The 24,979-nt window shown below is 40.1% G+C and overlaps 1 protein-coding gene across 4 annotated transcripts; it reads right to left on the reverse strand.

The window, feature by feature from the left end:
• Positions 1-1,048: 1,048 nt before the first annotated feature.
• On the reverse strand, positions 1,049-20,395 carry rhpn1 (rhophilin, Rho GTPase binding protein 1). Of its 4 annotated transcripts, none has more exons than XM_063460812.1 (16): positions 20,187-20,395; positions 19,894-19,993; positions 16,695-16,810; positions 12,012-12,140; positions 11,361-11,436; positions 10,909-10,986; positions 10,612-10,736; positions 9,978-10,144; positions 8,874-9,040; positions 8,635-8,791; positions 7,953-8,078; positions 7,608-7,802; positions 7,457-7,533; positions 7,217-7,363; positions 6,586-6,738; positions 1,049-6,106 (listed from the first exon to the last, which is right to left on the reverse strand). In XM_063460812.1, exons 1-16 carry the CDS (start codon positions 20,204-20,206, stop codon positions 5,894-5,896), a joined length of 2,046 nt encoding a protein of 681 aa, XP_063316882.1. In that variant the 5' UTR covers positions 20,207-20,395; the 3' UTR covers positions 1,049-5,893. The 4 variants fall into 4 exon arrangements, with proteins under 4 accessions (XP_063316882.1, XP_063316881.1, XP_063316879.1 ...); XM_063460811.1 differs by having other exon boundaries at positions 1,049-6,103; positions 8,874-9,061; XM_063460809.1 differs by having other exon boundaries at positions 8,874-9,061.
• Between the last annotated feature and the right edge of the window lie 4,584 nt (positions 20,396-24,979).

Raw genomic sequence — 24,979 nt, forward strand, 5'->3', positions numbered from 1 at the left:
TTCACAGCCTGGATTGTGACTGACCACTTATTAATGATCAGTGTGGTATCATTCCATACAACTGTTACTGTTCCAACAGGTGTTAAATCAACGGTGTACGTTAGAGTTCACATTAACCAAATATTTATGACAGATTTTTATTTTTTTTTTTAACAGTGATGGAAACATTTCACGTCTGTCCTTCCTTTTGACACATAACACTGATGGATTTATCAGAAACTTCCATAATAACACCCTTAACAACAGTGCAGCAGAGGTAGGCGGTCTCTGCATAAAATGACATAAACATGTATTCTGGGCCTAAAGTGGAACTTTGCAAGTGAGGAACCAAAGGCTCTGGTGCAGAATGTAGAAATAACTGAAAGTAGAAACGAGTCATGTACAAAATTGTTTTAGCTTTACTAGATTTACTTTCTTTACATGGTAGGTAACCTGTGCTGCTGCTTCTGAGGTTTGGTATGCTTTGTGGATGTACCCAACTTTACCCTGTAGTATAAGAGCAGATATTACATAAGCCTTTGTGGCTGGTTTCAGTGTGTGAATGGGTGAATGACTGGATATGTAAAGCGCTTTGGGGTCCTTAGGGACTAGTAAAGCGCTATATAAATACAGGCCATTTACCATTTGTGGCTGGTTTCAAACATTCCAGCCAGAATACAGCTGTGTAAAGGTGGAGTTTGATAAGTGATACTAAAGAGAATACTGAGCAGACTGTGCGCTACACTGCATAGGAACACTTTGTATTTGCTGATATTTGTTGTGTTGTATGAAACGATGCATTTGAAAGTACAGATTAATTTTAATCGATACAGCTCCAATTCACAACAGTAACTTTAAGGTGCTTTATATTTTAAGGTAAAGACCACCAATCACACGACCCCCTATGAGCTGGATATACTTCCTCACATTTCATCTGAAAGACACACACCTGTGGTAATGAGACTGAAAACAGCTAAATTCAAAGATTAAAAGCTGTGGCTCAGTGCATCATGATTCTATGATGTGTGCTACTGCATGTGTTACAGTAAATGCAACAGTAAGAATGGCAGCAGGTCATTATTCACTTTTATTGTATATTTTTAAGGAAAAAAGTACTGTGCAAATCCCCAAATGCAGTAGGGATGGTCACATATTCAGGCAAAAACACAAATTCATTTCTCTTAAAAACAGTCAATGCCAAGCATTTACTCAAATGCACACACACACACACACACACACACACACACACACACACACACACACACACGGAAAGCCAGAGAGGACATAACAAAAAAAGTATTTGGGTCTAATCACAATAAAAAGATTTAAAAAGTATTTTCAAAGAGTTCAAATCTATTTTTCTAATGCCATAAACAATAAAGTTTTTGTAGTGATAGAAACACATAGTCAACAGACATAAATCTATGTCATTGCAAAATAATGCAGTGCGTCTGCAGGTTGCAACACCTTAAATTTAATTGGGTTTTTTAAGACTTACTTAATAATCACACAAAAAAGTACAGACAAGGAAAAAAATGAATTTCTATTAACTTAATCTCAACTTTTACTAACTCCAAACGAAACAACAAGTTAGGCCAGTGCCTCTTCAACAATCAGCAGTGGCTTCTGGCCCTGGCAGATCCCCAAAGAAAGCAGAATGGATTTGCACCGGGTGGCTGTGATTGTATACCGACTAAATTCTAATGACGCTTTAGGATCGGGGATCGGAAGTTAAATGTAGACAGTGAGAGAAATGAATCTAATGTTGAAGGCTTGTAATGAGTAGTGACACTTTGATGGTACGCATTTTAATTCACAGGAATAGGGAGTGACTGAAAATTCAGAAAAGCAGGTTGAAACTGGGATAAAATTAACCAAATTTCTAAATCTAGTCATGTTAAGTCAAAGACAGCAGTTGCTTCTGTCTAAGTTGGTTATGTCAAACAAGGTTGGGTTGTCTACGTGAATGAAAATGGATCTCTTGATGATTTATGCCTCTGGAAAAGAGCCACTATTACTACCAAACAAATTTGAAAACAGCTGATGTTGGCTAGAAGAAACTTTTCTGACTGAACTTGGGTTGTTTGGTGTAGAACCACATTCTGCCATAAAAACCCCAAACCTGGCTGGATTGGCATTTGTGCAGTGCTAAGTGTTGTGCTGAAAGTGCAGCTGGCCCTAAAAACTGACATTGAAGCTGGCAAAGGGTGTCAACGTAATTGTGCTGTTGGGCAACTGTGGAGATGATCCAGTGAGAGCTGCCGCCGTGTCTGCAAGTGTGTGGTCATGTTTCTCAGTGGTTTCTGTCTGAAATGGCTTGATCCCTAAGAAACAGGATGTTATGGATTTGAAAGCATCAGAAGTTTAACTTATCAACATTGGGTGCAAGTAAACCCAAGCTGTGCAGCAGCAGTTCATCAACAATAGGTAGACTGCTTGAGGAGCAATCTGCATTTCCTGCATATAAATGTGTAATCTGAAGGAAAGGAACAAGATCTCATACTGCAGAAAATCCCATCTGGTTTCCATTTGTAGTCAGAGCAGTACTGATCAAACACATCTGACCACATAACTGCATGCAACAATGCTTGCAGAGAACGGAAATGCAATGATAAGACCACTGAGTAATACTTTCTGACAAAGATTTAGCTTTTGAGTGAAGGAACATGGAAGAAAGTCGTGGCCTAGATATACACTGGCCTTGCTTAAGCTGTGAAAACAGAGAGCTGAAATCAGGTGCTGGATTGTAGCAACGTTCTTTCATTTGAACCAGTTTCCTACAGCACCTGAACTGATAAGGGGTGTGAGTATATTACCCATACAGTAGTAATATATATTGTCCTTTCAGAAGACAGTACATGCTATATTTCATAACATGTAATTGCTAAATTTTATTGGGGCTAAACACAGTACAGGAGAATGCTCAACAAATACAAATTAAGCAGACAAATATAACAAGTAGAATAGGGAAAGTGTATCTGGAAACCTGCTGACAATGTGAACTGAAATGTAATGGAAAAAATAGGATGTAGAGAAGCATATTTGTTAACTCAGTGTCTCAACAGGGAATTAAAAAATGTTTCAAAAGCAGGATGGAGGAAAGATTATCTGGCAGCCTCGGGTCAGAAATGGGTTATCAAGAATGTTCAAACACAGGATGGAGAAAATGAAACTGTCATCTCAGTTCCAGAAACTGGAGTAGTTGATGTTAGCGAACAGAGGAAAGAAATTAGCATCTCTGCTAACACAAGTGGAGAAAAGTAAATGTTAAATGGACTGGTTGTTATATAGTGCTTTTCTACTATAGCTGAGCAATCAAAGTGCTTTATACAACGTACCTCGTTCACGCCTATTCATACAAGCAATTTTTTCTATGCTTAAGTGCTTTCTTTCTATCTAACATTCATACTCTGGTGGATGCACGAATCATGGTATCGCATCTCGAATAGTCTTCTTACTGTCAAAAGTGGCACAAAAGTTGCTCATTTTCAAAGGAATGTGAATATCATCATTGTGAAAGAAGTTGTCAGACCTTTTAAAACTATATTTAAGATTTTTTAGACGAAACAAGACCCAGATAAACACAAATTTTTGCTCTTATCCCCTCATGCTTTCCACACTCATGACTATGGACCGTCATGTCACAGTGAACACGACAAACTCAAATAACATTCATTTTAAGCTGGAACAAAATGCTACTTCAAGTTGTATCAAAATTTTACAAAAAGTTCAAACAGCATTGATTTAAAGAAAGAAACATTTTCTCAATACAGCTCTTACAACTACAGATGCAACATTGGCTGTTTCTAACATACAGTACAGTGGCTGGACATTGTTAAACACAGTGGACTTTGGTGTAATCACACCTCATGTCATGCTTTTCCTACATGATCGCTCTTTATCACATTTGACATCCAAACACACATCCTCTCAATGTGAGTACATCATAGGCATTATTGTAAAACCTGAAACTACATTTACAAAATATTTGTCACAGTGCATTCAAAATACTAAAACTACATTAGAAAACAGAGCAAAGTTCAAGTGCTTTAGTCACCTAGAAATGATAAAACTAAACATAAAAAAAATGATCTAAGGATTAATTCCAACATGACACTTTTAGTAATAAATCCAGGTTGAACTGACTGGCTGAATTAATCCTAATCTATTAAAAGCTGAATGTGCTTTCTGTCAGAAGTGAACAGATTAACCGTTGGAGGCCTTCAGTGGTTAATCACAGGTGACTGCTGGTCTATTCGGTCCCATCAAGAATACAGTACAAGAAATGTTGTACTTCCTTGCTAATTCTGCTCTATCTTCTTCAACAAATATTAACATTTAGAGAAGCTACTTTCAGCTGTATTTACAAGGGATCATCACAGTGGGTAGCACCACATTGGCAGGTTTTTACACCAGATATCTCTTCTGACGCAACCCCAAAGTAATTTGTGTAAACCACTACACTCTGACAGAAGCTGTTTTTTTTCTTTATTCTTACCAAATAACTTTGCCAGCTGTATCAGGCACAATTGTACAGTGCTTGAACAATGGGCTCTGCTAACACTGTTAACCTTGCATTTATTAACTAGAAGGGGATGTTGATCATAGTTGTTTGCTGAAAGTTCAGTAAAGTTCAGTAAAATGTATTTGTTTTCAAACAATTCCAAACAATTGAGGAAAATCATGCTTGAACCATCCCACAGTTTCCCTTTTTTCACAGGTAACACACAGCAGTTTGCTTCAGATTTGTTCATACTGCTAGAAATATTCTGATTGATAACACCCACCCACTCTATGTGAATTTACTGGACAGCCACCTGAACAAATGTCACACTGTGACATAATCTCCATAGTGGAGAGCCAACAGGGTAAAAAGCATTACATGTCTGATTTAGTTAATGTCTAGTGTTAGACTTTACATTTTCACGTGCAATTCTTTCTACTGATTTATTAAAAAATCTTATGCCTGCAGGTTGTGTGTGAAAACAGGTATATTATCAAAGTCTGTGGCACCCTGTCTCACAGAGGAAACCAAGACAACAAAATGGGCTGTGTGGGTGATCATTTGTTGGTATCAACAAAACGGACCAGAGTCACTTTTAACACTTAAAGTGTGTCCATAAAGAAGGGTACTGTACAGCTGTCAGCTTCAACACAGCAAGCATGTATGTTTGTAAAGCCTTGAAATTAATTAAGAAGAAGCCTTAGTTCTGTTATTTTGCTCCCTTTATACTTTTGTGCTTTTATTTTTGTAGCTACTGCACTTATATGACATAAAGCTCATTGAAATTCTACAAATGTAACTTTGCCAGGCCCTGTGGAAAATTTGCATCTATTTATTCACACACTTTGACTTTATATACATTGCCACCACATTCTTCCTAAACACACAATTTAAATTCAAAGTCAGGTTACCCCAGTGTAGGAACTGGGGACACTGTTCAAGGCCTGTACAATGTAGACAGTCCCAAAAAGTGAAGCCATGGTATCTTGGATGTGGGCAGTGCCATATTGTGCTGCTCATTTGCAAACAGATCCTTCATAGTAGTGACTTCAGGTGAGAAATTACAGACATATTTCCACTATCGAATCACCTACTGCTCAGTCTCTGTTAGAAAGATGCCAGGACACAATTCTGTGATACTTCAAATTCACTTTTGTACAATGGGTAAAAGTAATAAACATCATATTTCAATGATTAACTGACGAAGATGTCAGATATGCTGGAGTGTGCAAGAAGAACCTGGCACAGCACTTGTTCCTTGACTATACATGTTTTTTCTTTTCCTTTGTCCCAGCTTTGCATCATCACCTACCTCCTCAACTCAGGAGAGGCTGTTTCTTTGTGTCTGCTGTACTTGTACCGTGTGCTCCGCTGCTGTGATTCCCTGAGTGATTCCTCTGAAGTCGTCTCTTAGTACATGGCCTCAGTGTCTCGGATGCTTCCGAACGACAAACTGAAAGCGCTTCCAAGTCTTTTTGTGATCGTGCTGCCTTCCCTCTTTTTCTTCCTGTTCCAGTTCAGCAAAGAGGCGGAGCTCTGGCCTTTAGCCCCAGACAGCAGACGATGCCGAGTGTTTTCTTTGTCGCTGCACAGCGACAGCATAACTGCCCTCCTCTCCACCTGCTAACAAACAAAAAAGCATGCACACAGGTACACAACCACTGAAACAGCAGCCAAACCCCACAGATATTTCCACAATTTAAGGAATCAAAGAAGAGACTTTCAGTTTTGATTCAAGGGTTTGAAAATAAAGTATTGCATTGCCCTGAGCCATCAGGCTAATACTAGGTTAGTATAAAGATGGCTCAAATGTAATCAAATGACAAACACTCATATTCCCTTGTTTCAGGGGTAAAAAGCAATCCATCAGAGAGACAGAAGGGTAAATTCTGAAAAAAAAGGTCACTGAGCATGGCCTTTTCATGCTGCTCATGCTGAGCAGCTCATGCTGGAAAAGGGCTAGACATCCATGGAAAACAACAAAAAAAAAATGCCACCAAAAAGCTTTGCAACAATTTATTGTTCTCTACGTCTCTACAAAGGAAGTTTATCTCAAATCTACATGCTTATGAATGCCCTACATAGCTCATACACATACTTACTTGTGTATCATGTGAGTGTAATGTGACCACACTGATCTCCACCCCTCTGTCACTGCAGCTCTTCAGCATGTGGACCACCTCACCATGTTTGGCCCACTTACAGTCCTTTCCATCTACTGCTACTATGTAGTCTCCTTCCCTCAGTCCAGCCTCCTGAACACATCATGTAACAGTTATACATCATTAGTTCATCTTAATTACATGTTTTAATCTCATTTTTTTCATGCAAGTATGCAGGCCCGCAATATATTCCCACAATGAAGAAGGAGACAAAAGAAGGAAGTGTATTGCATTTTGTCTCCTTCATGTCCTTCACAACTCTTTTCTAAATAACAAATGAATGGCTCTTTTTTGCAGTTGAATTTAATCAAGTTCAATTCAACTGTATTTATACAGCGCCAAATCACAACAACAGTCACCTCAAGGCACTTTATATTGTAAGGTAGACCCCATAATAATACAATAAGTAGACAGGAAAGCAGGTCTTAAAATATTTACATCTTAAAATCAAACTGCAAATCAATTCCTTTTGAGAGGATAAAAACTAAGAATAGATATAAGACTACAAGAATACAAGAGAAGATCTTTTCTTCTCACAGAATCTTCTCTAGATGTGCAGGGTTTATCTCACCTCTGCCCAGCCTCCAGGCACCACTCCAGCCACCAGGACAGGAGAGTCTCCTCTGAGCGTGAGCCCTAGTCCTCCTTCTCTCTTATTCAGGCAGATCACACGCATCGGGCCCCAGCGAGCCCTCGCACAGAACACTGACAGTGGACCCTAGAGCATAAGAACAGGAAACAATTTTTAATGGTTACCTAACCTGGGTAGGTATCTGCCAAGTGTGTATTATTTCCTCCCTGTGGGACTTACCAGTCTTTGGAAGATATCAGTAACCTTGACTGTGGAGAAGTTGGGTGGAATGATGTCTGGTTTCTGGTGGGTATGAGCTGGTAAAGAAGCCAGTTAGTCAGTATAATTTAATAAAACAGAAATTGATTTTACCATTATACGTGACACTCACACTGTATCTCTGGGGCCTCTGCAATTTCATCGAAGTCGTCCTCTCGGTCCAGTTCTGAGTATTTGTCCAGGGAACGTTTGTGTGTGACAGAGAGCACATCCTGCAGGATATCCATCTTTCTCAGGATCTTGCACAGACTGTGGACACGCATGGCCTCCTCATGTCTGATTACAGCACGCCGCAGGTGGGCCTTACCTTCATGTAAACAGAAATTATTATTAAAAAAATAAAGGTTTCAAAGAATGGGAATATAACTATTCAAGTTATAACATCAGCATTTTGGTTCATTTTCAAGATGCCTGCACAATGCAGCTCATAGCAGCTACGTGATGAATACAAACTCACCAAGTTTTCGTCTTTTTTCAGGATCTCGAAGAACCTGGCTGAGTTGTGGCCCTGCAGGAACACTGGCATGGCACTGAAGGAAAGCCTTCTCAGCTTCCTCCTCCTCTTCCTCCCCTCCTGCCAACACTATGGAAAAATATATACAGCTAAGATCTGTTTAGAAATGCTAATTAAGTGAGTATTATCTCTGGAAAAGAATACAATAAAGTTAGGTTTATTGGGTAAATCACTAGAAATGTCAGTTTTCTTCTTCAAAACACAGTGCTTTTGATGCTGCATAGGTGATACACAGGACAGAGGTGTACTCCATAGGTGACAGAGGAAAACAGCTTTGTTGATCAATTTCCCTCATTGGGAATTAACAGACTGCTGACAAGATGACAAGCACAGACAAGATAACGTCTCACACTGCTCGCTGGATCAGTCTGACACCACTCTCACACCACCAAGAATGTCAGTCTTTGATAAAAAATATTACATTACAGTCTGTTTATAAATTAGCAGCAAAAAGTATCTTATGTATGTAACAAGTTGTTTAAGCTTCAACTTGATTTTAAAACTTTTTAAAGACACAAGTGTACTGCTTTAATTCAAAATTAAATATAGCCAAGGCAGAAGGTTATCTACAAAACAAGAAGTATGAACTCTCCCTAATGAACATGTGAGTAAATTTTGTACTTACACATGTGGTCGCAGAGTGCAACAGCAGCGTAGTAGTGGGAGAGAGCACGGAAGTGTTCAGATTTTACCTGAACCATGGACACCCATGAAAATGGCACGTAGTCCTTCATCAAAGGCTGTGTCATAGTCTGCTGCACTAACAAGTAAACATCTGACACCTACAGAAAACACACATGCATACAGTTAAACATAGGGCATTAAGGGTAATAACACAAACAAAGCACATATGTATTTACTCACCCGTGCAGCCTCCTGTGCCAGCCGGAGCTGGGAGGTAAAGTGCGTGTCCTGTGTGGTCAGGGTGATGCGCTCAAACACACACTCCTGTACCTGGGCAAGCATGAGCCGCACCAGCATGCAGAGTGATGGACTACTCATGTCCAGACTTGGAGCGTTGGAAAAATTCTCTTTAAGATAATTAAATGCACCTACACATTAAAAAATAAATAAATTACCAATAAATACATTACCAATTAGCCATGTGAATTCAGACATTCTGATATCAATGTTTATTATATCAAAAGTATATAATAAAAACAACTGAACAAAAACTTTAAGTTTACAGGATTGGGCACCTCAAAATCATCAATAGCTGATTATAAACAACAACAAAATCTGTTATATTAATGGCAATCTTCTTGTTTTGGCTGCTCCTTTTAGGGATTGCCACAGTGGATCATCTGCCTCTATTTCGCCCTATCCCTAGCATTGTCTTCTGTCACAGCAACCCTCTGCACGTCCTCCTTTGCTCCTCTGAGGTCTTCTTCTTTTCCTTCTGCCTGGAAGCTTCATCTTCAACATCCTTTACAAAATATATCCACTATCCCTCCTCTTTACATGTCGCATTCTTCTCTTTCACTCCTGACTTACTCATGCAATACCACATTTCCTATTCTTGGTACCCTAACACATGCGTTCTCTAGATCCAAAAAGACAACAGTGAAGCTCTTTCTGACCTCCGATATACACCTCCATCAATACTCTCAAAGCAAACATTGCATGTGTAGTTCTTGCCACGAAGCCATACTGCTGCTCGCTGATCAAACCTCTTCTTAACCTAGCTTCCACAACTCTTTCCCTTAGCTTCATGTATGGCTCACCACCTTTATCCCTCTCTGCTCATGCCTAGCTACATTCTACAGAATGATCTGCATCTTTGATCTGGTCAAGATTTTACATCAGGTGCACTTCCTGATGCAACCCTCCCTATTTATCTGGACTTGGGACCAGCACTAGGACTATATTGCCTTGTGCTGTTTTGTGTAAAAAACATGCCCCTCGTATTTGAAGGCTCACAAAACGAGAAATCAAGTATTTTGATGTATGATTTTGCCATTGTGCTACCTGCAGCACGCTGAAAAGCATCTATAGCTCGGTCTATGCCAGCTGTTGCAGAGCGGTCCTGTCGTGCTCCGATCTGCGTGTACAGGGCTCCGATGTTGAACAACACACTTCCCTTCTCGAAGGCCAGCGCACGCTGACACGATGGAACGCCAGTCAAAGAGTCATACCTGAATGACAAACGAAAAGGGAACCACCAATGAGCAAAGCCCCTCCAGAGTTTAAGCTGCTGGAACAGCAGTCTTCATCTACTATTAAGCTTAAGTTTTTTTTTTTACAGTCATGGAATGAGACACTGCCATCCATGCTCTGCTTCATAATTAGCACCTTCAAGCTCAACTAAAATTTGTAGCCAACCACTTAGAAACACAAATGAGATTTTAATTCTGGAAAAATGGTTTTATGGTCACATTACATAAATCTGTCCCTGGAAAACAACTATTGAATGCTTCGATTTTCTCCTGAAAGAGAGAGCAGCAGTAAGGCACCAGGATGTAGTAACAACACAGCTAAAGTGCACATTTAAAAAACTGTTCCTTTGCCCATTGTTATTTTACTGCATATTGCACATACTGTAAAATGCATGTTAATGATTATGATAACCCTTCAGTATTTAAATTATGCTATCATATAATACCAGTGGAAATGAACACCCAGATTCTTCTGAGCAGAGAAGAAGCGTTGATCCAGGTAGTACAGCTGATTGTAGTACTCCATTAGCAGCTCCAGACCGGCCTGGTTTCGACTGGGTGTACGCATGGCCTGATTGAATCAACAATAAACTAAATGTTAACACTCATTTAATGTCAGCTACAGACAGCCTAAAAGAGATATCAACTTTAAATAAATCAATACTTTTCATTCTACTTGTTTTTCTACCCATGATGAGCAGAATGTTCACTCTGGATGAAACTGTACGGGTGAATTTATTAACCTGTCTAAGTTCCATAAGCTCTTTGATTTCCTTGTCATAGAGAAAGCTGTCCTCCCCATAGTGCTCACATATGAAGTCCTGTGAAGGCAGACAGAGACACGGTGACAAAAAAATTATCTTCACGTGTCCACATGAAGATGATTTTGGTTATTCTTCCATACTATCTGAAAAAAGGAAAGCAAATAAGCACAAAAATATGATATTTCATCAAACTACCCATCTGTGTCAAATGTTTAGTAATGAACAAGTAATGAAAAGAAGTCAGGCCAACTACTGTAAATTAGCATAAAAATATAAACACTGCTTGTAAAATAAGCTTAAAAACACTGATTCAGTAACTTCTATTAGGATACATTTATTGCAATAATTTTTCACTCAAACACAAGTTTTTCTTGAAAAGAACAACAAACTGGATAAATAAAGAGAAGGAGGTAGATAGATGCTGACTTCACCTTGATAGCAACAGTGACATCCACCTCTTTGGTTTCTTTTAAGCCAAGTGGGATCATTGGAACATTGACAGCCTCACTACAAAAAGAAATTAACAGAGGTAGTGTAGGTTTCAACAATGACTACTGCTGCTATCTGCTTGTTTTCAAAACCAGTGAGCACTATTCTCAGTGCTTCATCCTGCTAATCAGCAAAGCTAAAGCCAAGCAGTAAGCCTGTCACCCCCCACAGTTACCTACTGCCATTCACAATAACAACAAATGTGCACACTGCCACCACAGGGTTATTGACTATACTCTAATCAGGGGATTTTTCCCTCACACGATACGGCCGTGGAGGCAAAAATCTTATGGCTGTGACAGACTGCATGACACATATGTGGATGCTTTTTTCCTTTAGTCTCTTTAAATAAATGTGACTGAAACCCAACTTTAACTTAAACCCCATCCTGTTATTAAAAAACAAAGATAACATTTCTAAGGACCAACACATAAACTGGTCATCACAAATATCTAAGTACAAGGAGGTTATACACCCAGTGCCAGCATCACTACAAAAATATAATGGATGCTTGTTTTCCCCAATTATAATGATCATTAGTCTAATAAGCACAGCCTGGAATTAATGGGACAAATACGCATGCATTTGTGCACCTGTCTGTCTGGTAGACGTCCATGCTGCTGTTAAGTTCCTCCAGCTCCTCTTTGAGGAGCTGCAGGTTGGAGTTGACAAAGCTGAGCTCTAGAGCCACCGTCTCCTTCACCTTGTTGTTGGTTGTCGCCCTGCAGAATAAAACACAAAGATGTCCAGGTGGGGGGGGGGGGGGGGGGGGGGGTTCAGTTCTCAATACTTCTTTGTGGGCTTTCTAAAAACAGTACTTGGGTTGATTCCTAATCTACTTTGTCGTAGAGCCCAGTATCACAATTAAAACAACACAGCTAAAAACTGACTTGCTACTTTCATTCAGTTTTAGTGGATGCAGCAAACTTTTCTGAGAACATAAATTCAGGATGGGGTGAAGGCACAAAAAGCCTCTCTTTAATTTATGCAGCTCTCTCCACCTTCTCCTCCCTCTGTCAACCACTGTTCATTCACTTTCTCCGGTTCACCCCCCAAAAACAATGAGAGGGTCGATGACTAAGGCCAGCTCATACTTCTATGGGGTACACAATGTTCCCGGAAATCTGAAGCATCTCTAGTTTACTATGTTGTTGTTTAGAAAAGTGGTAGAGAATTCCTTCATTATTGGTCCTAAACAGTGCACAAAATTATTGGGACTTTGCAGTCATAAAGACATTCTATCCATGAAGGATTCACAGAAATGTGGAAGAAATGGTTGAGTTTAGATGAACTGAAAAAATAAAGGCCTGCAACATCAAATTTACTGACATTTCCTCTGGCCCATCTATCCAACCCATCTATTCTGTATCCTGTTTTAGCGGAAATTCTGGTGTCAGTTTTGGAGATGTTTCTACAAAATCCACGTCACCTTGTTTTCAAGTTATCGATTTCACAAGACTTTCAGAAAACTTACTCTGACCTTGAGAGTGAGGTCACTGAGATTCGAACTCATCCAAGATTTTCAGCAGATGCACCTGTGGTATGAATATGAATACACTGTCGCATTCTGGAGTTATCATATCCAAAACAAATTCAGAAAACTTGACCTCTGACCTTGACTTTGAGGTCAAGGTCACCAGGATTCAAAATCCTCAGATATTTCTAGGAGATACACCTATGATATCAATTTGTAGCTCCTGCGTCGCCTTGTTGTTGAGTTATCACATTCACAAGCTTTTCAGAAAACTACCCCTCACCTTTGACCTTTAGGTTGAGGTCACTAAGACTCAAACTCATCCGAGATTTTTGGTAGATGCACCTATGGAATTTGAAAATCCTAGGTGACTTCCTTCTTGAGTTATCACAAACTTAGGTGTCCAGCCTGCCCAGCTGCCCATCTGCCCACCTGGAGGGATGACTACAACACCCCATCAGCCTTTTATGGCTGAGTGGTAAAGAGCTAAAAAAAACATATGTTTGAGTGTTTATCTTGAAATAGCACTTCATCTTCAGTTGCATATACCTGTTACCAGAACACTCACATCACTTTGAATTTGAAATATTTGTGGTGCTTTTTTCATGTTATCCTTTAACACATGACCAATCTCAGTTCAGTCACACAACTGAAGCTCCCTTTTGAGGACTTCTTAAATCAGGTTAAGCTTTCCAGTTAGACCACTTTAGCTTCACCTCTCTCCTCATCTGTCACTGCCTCTCCCAGTCTCTCTCTCACACACACACACACACACACACACACACACACACACCTATATGTAGGCTCAAGCCAGGGCCAATCTGATTAGTCAGCATTAAACAGGCTGCCAAATATCCCCTTCACACACATCCACTTACACACACAACATGCTGCAGCTCTGGAAGGGTAACACAAGTATTTCTTGCTTATGAGATGAAGAATCAGAGAAGTTTAACTGTTAGAAGTTTTTTTTTCCTGTGGCCATAACACATTTTAATTTTTTAAAAGCACTAACCAAAGCAGAAACAGAAAACAATGTTCTGATATCATTAAGAACAAACTGATCGACAAGTCATTAAAAAACTGAACACTATTTACAGGTCACATGACCTGTAAATAGTGTCTCTGTATATTTTTTCTAACTTGTGTTTAACACCAACCTGCCAGAGGGTCTGCAGATGGAAATTAGCCCAAGGCTATAATCTGGCATATTTACATTTGTTAAAATGTTCATTAATATGTATTGCCCCTCTTTCTAAATAAATAAATTAAATAAATTTAAAAAAGCACCTGTGAGATAAGAAAAATAAAATACCTCTGGGGTCTGCATGGACCCCTGTCGCTGAGATGATGTTTAAACAACATTACAGTCCCTCAGCTGAGCTCCTACATGCAGCACAGAACATGACGTCTTCATTAGCCAATCACAAACCCTGATTAGTGACACCCCCTCCCCAGTATTTAATTAGCATCCCAAACCCCCTACACACAAACACACACAAACATCGACTCCCACACACCAGCACTAATACCATGACACAGTTCCACAACAGTTTCACAACAAGTGAAGTGCAAGTGAAAGCTACATGTTTTTTTGTGTGTGTTCATGTGTCTATGTGTTCCACTTGACTGGAAAAAGAAGGACAGAAAAAAAAGGTCTGACAGCACCAGACAAATAAGTGGGGGATGAGCTTGCCAGAGCACCGCTGGGAATCTCTGCATGGGAACAGGACGGGGGCAGACACAAAGCTAGCTGATTACAGGCTGACGGGCTGTGTGGGGGTCTTTGTCTATGTGACCGAGCGTCCCAATAGAACGGGAGGGAGTGCTTGTTTTATATCCAGTAAACTGAGTCATCACCTTTCGGGATAAGAGCCTAAATCAGGTCAAATGTGGAGCTAGGGAAACATTGAAAAGACAAATAAAAAGAACTTAACACCCTGTTACACAGTAATTACTTTAAGGACTGTTTCATCATTTAAAACATTTAGAAAACAAAACAGCAACAGCCACTGCAGTCAGGCCACTCAAACTGGCTTGACTATGAAATAAGAATTTGCAAATAGAATGATAGATAGGTCATCAAAAGAGTAATTTATTAATCTCATATCAGCTGTGGTTTTCTACACTAACTAAACTTTTGGGAGCATTTTGAAGCATCGTAATAATACAATAAAATAATACAGAGAGTACAGAGTAAATAAAAAAGAAAGAAGAAAGATTTTTTCAACTTTATCAGTTGTTGCAAAAACAAGTCCTGAGACAACAGTGAGTCTGTCTTAAATTAAAAACATGGTTATTTTGATTAGATTAGATTTTAATGCGGCACCACTGAGGAAGCAGAAAGGAGCTCTTTGCTTTAATTAAGTGGCTCTTCCTCCCCGAACAGCAGCATGTCCCATGTCTTTCCAGAGACTTTTGCACAGCGGTCTGCTCATACTTTAAACATTCTAAAACTGCCACGGCAGAGGTTTAGAGCAAATGTATTCACATACTTCATGCATATACTCTGAGGCTCTGTACTAATTTACCACTGAGTGGGCAATAAACATGGACATGTTGAGAATGAGTTGAGGAGACAGAATACAGAGGAGAGCAATGGAGAGACACTGGACAAAGATGATGCCAATGTCCTTAGAGACAAGACCTTGATGCTATGTGAACATTTCATTTTTAACTTCGTCCACTTTCCTCACCAGTAAAACTCTCTGGTTTGTGTGAATGACAACTGGCTGCTTCAAGACACAGGGCCAGCAGTTCAGAGAGTTGGGAGATTAGCTTCAGTGGTGCTCATGCTGCCAAAGTATGCAGTGTTCACTCACTGTTTTGTTTGAAAAAAGCATTAATACAAAAAAAGCAAGAATTTGCACAACAGGGAGGAGATAAACCAGCACAAGCACATAAACAGCCATGTTCACACACAGTGAACACAAACAGAGCTGTAAAACTGGGTGGTGCTGGTGTGTGTGTTTCTTTAGGATGGGAGTGATCTCTGACCTTTTCCCATCAACCGACTGAACCAAAAATGTGAGGCAACCAACAAAGACGACAACACAGATGGCACCTGAATGGCATTTCTCACAAAATCAAACAGAAAAAGTTGGTGTGTGACGAGTGATTATACATTGTATTTAAAGCAACTGTGATACAGCTGACAAACACAAAGCTTCACAATTTTTTACCCATGGGATTGGAAAAGCAGCTCAACACTACAGCACTGCATCACTTATTCCAAGAAGATTCGTGTCCATTTTTGCCTCTCCAAACTGTGCAACAGACACGCATGCAGATGTTGCATTACTAGAAGGAGGAAATAATCTATTTAAAGCCACGAAGTCGGTAGTGAGAAAAATGTATGAAGTACATTCCAGGGTCCTTAATTGTCAAAATTGATTAAGCTAGGCAGCTAATATGTATATACATATAACTGTTAATAATGTCTGTTTAAACGCTTTTCCACGATTATTTTCATGTTGGCTTGAAATAAAATATATTCCTCTGCTGCAACTTCTGTGCGCATGTATGTGAAATGGACACCGTGGACCGGCGTGTCTATTTCACGTTCTATTGTGATATCGGGTTGCAACCACCCTACGCTATGGGAGTAAGCTAAAGTTCCTGGAGAGAACATGCAAACTCCACACACACATGATAGATTCAAACTCAGGTCCTTCTTGCTGTGAGGCAGCAGTGCTAACCACTGCACCACCGGGATGCCCTCATGTAACATTGCAACAGAAAAGTAATTAAAAATAAAATAAAAATTGTACACGCAATGTTCTGATCCGTCGCAATGTCTCACCTGAACAGGTTCTCCGCTCCAGTTCTCATACGCATCTCCTTGTTGATCTGCTGGTTGATGCGAGCCCGCCGATGCTGCAGCTTACTGCGCTGAGTCTGAGCCAAAGGATCACAGCCCTGCAGATGAAATAAAGAAATAGAGGAGGTAAAAGAATTACTGAATGACCAACTACAAAAGTTGCATTTCCCACAGAATTAGACTATCTTAATTAATCTACTCACCGGCAAGAAAGCAAACCCTTTTCCAAGCAATAGCGTAAATGATGCTGTATGTTATAAGGGTGTAAAGGTTATGAGACCATGACAGAAATCACCATATAAGCAGTTCCACCTGTTTGTGGTGGAAGCAGTGTTGGAAAGCAGTTGCACTTGTGTTTATATAACATGTGTATGTTCACTAAAAAGGTAGGAAAAGCACCAAACAATAAAAAGTACTTCTTGAAAAATAAACAACAACAGAATCCAAACAACAGCTAAAAGTCCTCACAACAGAATCTTCACCAACTACCCACCTCATGTTGGATCTGTAGAGCAGCGGTCCCCAACCCCAGTACCAGTACCGGTCCGTGAGTCGTTTGATACCGGGCCCCGAGAGTTGAGGCTTGGCTGTGAAATTTATGGTTTTCAGGGGTTTTATTGGTTTTTAGCTGGGGTTTTTTAAATCGTTTTTATCGTTAACTCGGTTTCCCTGGGTCTTTCCAATGTGTTATGAATAAATCTTCTATTTTTTTGGTACCAGTACTGGTTTTATTTTTGTTATATTTATCCGCGACACCTTAAAGGCCGGTCCATGAAAATACTGTCGGACATAAACCGGTCCATGGCGAAAAAAGTTGGGGACTGCTGCTCTAAGCACAAGACAGATACTTTCAGACACCAGTTTAAAACCATCCAGTGGACTACAGGATGAGAAACTCAAGCAGCTGACTAATATCAAAGATAGCCACAAAAGAAACTGGCAAGTGGACCAGACTGTAAAGAAACACGGTGGTAAGAGCATGTGAACTTCCACTAATATCGTTATCAAGTCCCTGTATGAGAAACACTGGAGTCTGGAGAGGAAGCTGAATGATATCGAGCCTTAGAGAAACACAACGTGAAAGGTTCAGGGCTGGTAGAGTTAATGAATTTCCAAAACCAGAGCAAACTGATGTAGTACCAGTAAATCCATCATGGAAGCTACTGGAAAACTTAAAAAAAAGACAGCTACACTAGACTACCAAATATACTTGGTGGCTGTTAATATATTTTGGCAGTCTGCCCAAGAAAACACAGAACAGCTGTGCAAATGTGACAACATTACTTCATGCTGTATGATCTGAGTAAGAAGTACTGGAAGCAGCTGGCAGACTTACAACCAGCTAACTAATGTTTTCCCTGATGTGTGTCCAAAAACACACGCGAAAAAAAAAGAAACCGTAAGAGACACAGCCACAGCAGGGATAAGATTTGATATATCGAAAGTAAATCTCAAACAGACTGTGGCACAGTGAGAAATTACTTTTTACTTTTTTTAAGCCTTCCTGTTTTCACATAACACTAACCCCAGTTTTACCATGGCACCATGACATGTTATTACTGCCAGTGGAGAGCAGTCTGAAAGAATTACTTCACACTACAAACCCAGTATAGCATAGAGATGATGGATGTGACAACATGTGAAGGTCATTGTGGCTGCTTAACATTATAATACTGTGCCAAAATAAAGCAGAGGACATACATTCTACTAGAAGATAAAAAACTTTAACAGGATCTGTACATGTGTTTGAAGATTTAACAGCTTTTTAAAATCTTGCTTCAACAGAGGCAATTTGCGGACAATACTTTAAGAACTGCCTCACAGCTGGTAATTTGTGTGCTCACTAAAACCAGACATGTGTCATACAGTACAGCACACTTTCACACTCTGAGGTAAACAAATGTACAGTTACATGACAGATGGCGGAGCTGTACTGTAAACAAGCTGAATACTCCCTTTTTCTTATGCCCTACTGCTCCTTCCATTATCTTCTCTATCCCTCTTCCAGGAATCTCTACAGAATATAGTTGTTATGTTTGTCTCTCTCTCTTTTTCTTCATATATCTCTTTACCTCCCAGTAAAGGAGTTTGTTTAACATGCGCACATCAAGTAACCCTCCAGTGCCTATGTGAACTGATCTCCCATGGCAGGGAAGGTTACAAAGACTGAAAATCTTACTTCTGATTGCTTTGGTCACTAACAGACTGGTGCATGGAAGATGCTGACTGTCTGTAAACACTTGCTGTTTACTCTCCAAGCGTTAGAGAAACTTGGAAAAATGTGAAAAAACTGCCAACAGGAGGCAAAGAATATTTGCCTTCAACGGTGAAACTTCTGCCTCACTGCTGAAAGAAACACATTTTAAAAAATTGCAAATTTTTGGAAGGCAAATGCTCACTCATTTTGTTACTTGCTTTTCACAGACAACTTGGCAAGTAGTTTGGAATTATTTTCAGACATGTCACAATCCTCCAGGTACACTACTCGCAACCATGGCACCCAGCTAATGACTAAAGCAACCACCAAGAGGTTTTTGGTACAACACACTATTATATAAGTACAGTAAGCAAAGTAACTACACACTGCTGTTAATACAGCATGCATAGATTATATATCATCTATAATTTTGTTATTGGTAAAAGTAACAACTAACAGTTTGGTAAATGTATATTCTGTGATTTACTTATTTGTTACATTTTATTTAGCAATGTCAGGAAAGCGATGTTTCAGGGGATCCTGATGTCACACAGTCTCATAATAATAAATAAATTACAGACTAATAATTTTACAGTGGTATAAGATCCGCACTCTATGAACATGTACATGAAGCCAAGGTATATGTATATACAGAGCTGGATCAGTTCTCTGATGTATTGGGATGGTCACCATGTCAAAACTCAGAAAATGTGGTCAGCGAAAACATGTGCTCTTTTTCCCAATAATGTGGGTATTATCCCTGCTGCTAACTTTCTTTGTTCCCAAGCTAAGTTAAAGTTTACATTTGCCAATTTACATGATTATCGATGACATTCAGGTTTCATGTTCTTTAGTTTTAATTACAGGTCCAATAAGATCCCCAAGTGAAGCCACACAGCATCATCACGTGGACTGTATTCTAATTTTACTTAACCAGTATTTTTTTTTTAATTTGAAATGAGTGTAAGAGTGTGGTTGTCTGACCTTGCGGATGCTCCCACTGTGGCTGCCATCTGTGGGTAAAGTCGACGGGAATTCGTCGTCGTCGTCAGAGGCACCGTCTGACAGGGACATCTCAAACTCTCTGCAAAGATTCATGTCAGCATTTTATTACACTCAGGCACGTTTAGACACACTTCTCATACACCACCGCACTCTTGGAACACGACTCATAGCTTAACTCGCCATTTTAAAACGTAAATTTTATCCAACGTAAACAAAACAAAAAATATCCCCCCCCCCCAAAAGCATTAATTTGGCTAACATTAATCGCTTGCCTTATCGCTGGTTCCTCCATCGTCAAGCTACAATACCGGCGACCAAAAAGTCTCTACATGTCTCCCAACTTTCCCACCACTTTGTGAATTTCCAAGTAAGCGTACTACTCCAAAAACAGTCAACAGCAGATTAACTTTTTTACTCCTGAAAACAACTAAGCTTTCGCTCTAACGTACAACGTCGTCCGCACGACTCTTCCCGACTTGTGTGCAGCTGGGAGCGCTTACTCACCGAGGCGGACCGCGAATGTAGAAGGTAGCCAATCATGTTGCAGCTTCTAAGAGAGACAATACATGAAACAAATCATAGGGGAGGTTGGGACGGAACAACGATCCGAGGTGACCAATTGCGAGTCGCTCGTGGCATCTCCAATACTCCGCGAGTCGTTGCTATGGTAACGGCAGGGCTTTGGCTTCTGTGTGTGGGCCTCGGAAAGATTACAGAAGCTCCGCCTCAACCTAGGACTGAAAACAAATTTCCACATTAGATCACTTATTCTGTTATTCATTGTCTCCGTGCTCTGTTCTGCTGTTGTCATATGGCAGCGTTTTTGACTTTTTAAAAACTATTTAACTTAGAATGTATGTAAAGTTCATCAACAGGAAACGCTAATAAACAGGTTACAACATAGGTTACAACAAGGTTACAAATAAAAATAATATTGAATATGATGTAATAAGTTGGGTTTTATTCTGTAAATGGTGATAGAGTTTTTGTTTTAGTTATACGCTAAGTCTATATATGAAGAAGCCACGGCAGAGAAGAAGTGGGTTAAAAAGCTCAATACTTGCATGTAACAAAACATGCAGGAAGGTAAGCCAGTGCTAAGGTGGCTTAAACATGCATCCCTCCTAATGGTCAGCAGGGGGCAAATCCTCTCGATGTGTAGTAGTCTACGGGAAACCGACGCTGTTCAGCACTTTCCTGGTGGGTTTATGGCCTTGAGGGGTCTGTACCCTTCACAGATTTGCCGTAAGGCAAAATAAATTTTTCTTAAAACAATCGTCCAGCTGATGTCTTTTTAAAAGATTGTTACCAACCAAACTGTATCAATGAAATAGGCTTTTTAAATATTACTATTCTGACTGTTATTGGTTTATACGAAAATGAAACAACAAACATAATTTTAATAATAATGCTTCATAATAATAATGGTAGTAATAGTAATAATCGTAATAATAATGCTTTTAATAAGCAGTAACACATGAAAGGCAATTTTGTTTGTTTATTAGTCACGAGAGGATGCCACATAAAAACAGATGAAAGAGGCAAAACTATGTGCCATAGTCAGGGGTTAAAGTGGGCATGTTTTTATTTATTTGTTTTGTTTCTTTGTTTTGGCACTACATTGGAATGACTGTGGGTGTCCATAAGTTGTGGTACTTCAGCATCTAGCTAGCCATGCAGAAGAAGAGTGAGCATAAGTGTGTAATTTTTTTGTGTCAGGACATTTTGAATGCAAAGGTCCAGCTGCTGTATTTCACAGGGAGAGAAAAGAAAGAGAGTTAAGTTCACTTAGACATGGAGGAAGATAAGAAAGCCAGAACTAGAAAGGAAGAAGAGATGTTAGACTTAAAGGTCAGGACTGCTCAGTGGTGTTTGATAAACTGGAAATGTAAAGCTTACATGTAAGTCCTCATGTATTTAAATCAGATACTGGGTCTGTATATGTGCGATTGTGTTTTTTCATGTTGTGAAACATGCTGCAAAAAAACCCCAAAAAACAAAAACAGCATGGATTTAAACCAAAGACCAGTGTGTGACTAGTGCACAGTGGCTGTAGTGGTCATGGTCAGAGTTTGTTACATAAAGGGTAGCAGAGATTAATTTGAAGTTAAGCTGATGATGTTCAAATTCATTCACTGAATTCCACATTCATACCAGCTAGGGCTGGGCTATATCACACCGTTCACGGTAATACCGGTGTAATTTTGGGCAATGATAGGAAAATGAAATATCGCGATAGAATATGGGTAAAACGCGCATGCGCAGTGCCTATGTTTACATACGCACATGGCGGCGACGCAGAATGAGAAGAGCGAAAGTGGATCGTTAAATGAAACGGATGAACCAGAATTGGTTTGTAAAAATGCTGCAACTTCAGTGGTGTGGAACTGGTTTAGCTCTCGTCCGTCAGATACACAACAAAGCACTATTTTTGGTAGAGCATGCTAGCGGGCCGTCGTTATTACCGTGTTGTTTGGAAAATACGGCACACTTAAAATCCTTTGATTTTTCTGAAAATCGACAGTGCCCCTTATAATCCCGTGGGCCTTATGTATGAATTCTGGTTGTGTTTACTGACCTCAAAACGATTTTATGTGGTACACGGCGCTCTAAAATCTGTCAAATGTTTTAGTACGACTTTGCTAACCTATGAACCCGCACCGCTTGATGGATTGTTGGAGCATTACGGCTATTGTAGGCAGGAGCCTCGCGGAGTGATACGTACTGTGCTTCAACATAATATTACCGTATTGTGTGTGTATAACCTCTTTTTAAGTTTTGTGGATATTATACATGGTTATGCTGAGGATATGTCGGCCAATTTCCACTGGAAATGCCTTTTGGTTAAACTGTCAGCAAGGAATTTGCACTGTTACATTTTTATACTAGAAAGCGAAAATTTCAGAAGAAATTTTAAGTGTGCCTATGCTGCTGGTAAACAGTGTAGTTTGCCATTCATACAGCTACAGAGAGCAAAACTCAGCAGAGCAGCCATTCTCCACCATGAACTATGGTAAAAACAAACACCGCTCGCACCTCACAGATGACAGCTTACAATTTTGGGTAAAGATGAAGTGACTTTGTACAGCCCCGATTTGCAGACGCTGTGCACATAGTTTCATGAGCAGAAGTCCCATTGTACCACGGCAGACCCGACAATGTTTGCATGAACACGCTTTGAAGCATTACGTTATGGACCACTTTTCACACATAGTTGGTGTACCCACACAGCCGGCTGTAGCTTTTCAACTCACAGCCTGACACACACCCAAAAAACAGCCGAGAGAGCACAGACTACGCCAGAGAGGCGTGATTGCAGATGCCGCTCAGGTGGGTCCACCTCCCCTGCAGCGGCACTGCAGACCACGCCCCGCCACACACATCAATCACGTAAAATAAATATTTATGCACTTTTGCATTCACTTTTTGTTTTTTGTTATTTTTACACAGTGTTCTGAATGATTAACAATGGTCTACAGACAATCTTGTGTATTATTATACAAACTTTGGTTGTAAGATGCCCTACCTGGCCCCCTGGCAAAAGCTTTGCTAGATCCGCCCCTGCACAGTTACCAGCTGTCAGCTAAATAAAAAAGGAGCTTGGTGTTTATTTCTCTCAGAAACAGTTCATAACTTCCCTTCAACTCATTCATGTCACCTAAAAAAAAGGTAAACCTGTTTCTCCATCACCAGTTCAGCTCTGATGATTCGGTAAGGTCATCTCCTGGTTTCCACCAGCCGCTTCTACAGCTGTGGCTCCAGCAAACATCAGCTGATACTAGAAATTAAAATCAAATGAATTCTAACAACAGCTGATCAAGCTTAAACGTGCTGCTGTTGTTTAGCGCGATAAACAAACAAGAGAGAAAAGCCGATCATTGATCAGTTTCATGACTGAAGTTTGAACAGGCGAGAGAATGACAGGGGAGGCTGTCATAAAGTTCAACATCAGTAACTTAGCGCGCACACAGCTGTATAGAAACTCCGTCGTGCTAGCTAGCACGCAGTACAAGTTATTATAACTGATTGTAAAAAGTCAGCACAACGGAAATAAACTACACCTAAACTCGGTTTATATCTGACCCAAATAGAGTGCAGTTCATAACTTCTTACCTGAAATTCAGTTCACCTCACGCTCTGACCGGCAGCCGCCTGCTTCTCCTGCCTTCGGTTTCCCTGATCCACGATCTACCACCGGTTGATCGGCGGTCGCCTCGCCGCCTCGTTCCCTGCATGCTCTGTCTGACACACACCGGTGGATAGCTGCCCTCGGTTGTAGCTCCGCGTCAGCGACCACCAAACAACTCAGTTATTTTTTCCACATCGACCAGCATCTGGACAATCCACCGCCTTTCACTGTTTGTACCGTTACTAAAAAAAAACCCTCATCGGCTCATAAAAACGAAAAATAAGTCCAGCTATGACCCTGAGTCAAAAAGACAGCCAGTTAGCTAGCTAGCTGTCTAGCTCTTTGCAGGCACCGAAACCATCAGAGCTAATATGGGATGTCTTGGTAACACGAGCACATATTTGAAGTTTACATCTGGCCAATCCACCACCTTTCACTGTTTATACCGTTACTAAAATGAATAAATAAATAAATCATTTATTTATTTAAAATAAGTCCAGCTGTGACCACGAGACTTTACGAAGGACCGGGTGTGAAACCAGAGTAAGCCGCTCTCACTGTCATCCAGGCCGGCTGTAGCTTGTTAGCAAAGCCGCGCTAGCCACACTAGCCAGCTAGCCTCAAGCAGAAACGACATCGTCAGAACATTGTCGCTAATATGGGATGTTTTGACAAAATGAGCAGATATTTGAAGTTTACACACCTATATTCTCGCCTGAAAATATCTTAAAAGTTTATTTTGTGACCTAGAAACAGTATTAAGAGGAAAATAAAAACTAAGTGATGGCCGCCATTGTTTGACTCGGCAGAGGCGTGCTATGAATTGTGGGATATTGAGTTTTCCACCAAGCATTACCGTAACTTTTGAATGATTTGCGCAACCTTAAAAATTCCAATGGAGCCAACACACCACAAATGAAGTCTGTTTCTATGGCG

Source organism: Pelmatolapia mariae, linkage group LG17, assembly GCF_036321145.2.
Source record: "Pelmatolapia mariae isolate MD_Pm_ZW linkage group LG17, Pm_UMD_F_2, whole genome shotgun sequence".
Classification (NCBI taxonomy): Eukaryota; Metazoa; Chordata; class Actinopteri; order Cichliformes; family Cichlidae; genus Pelmatolapia; species Pelmatolapia mariae.

Coding starts and splice junctions, on each gene's coding strand:
- rhpn1 (XM_063460809.1), bottom strand. CDS start 20,206: ATGGAGGAACCAGCGATAAG. Junction 9,062..9,977: donor TGCTTTTCAGCGTGCTGCAG/GTAGCACAATGG, acceptor TTTAATGTGTAG/GTGCATTTAATTATCTTAAA. Junction 6,739..7,216: donor TGCCTGGAGGCTGGGCAGAG/GTGAGATAAACC, acceptor TGATGTGTTCAG/GAGGCTGGACTGAGGGAAGG.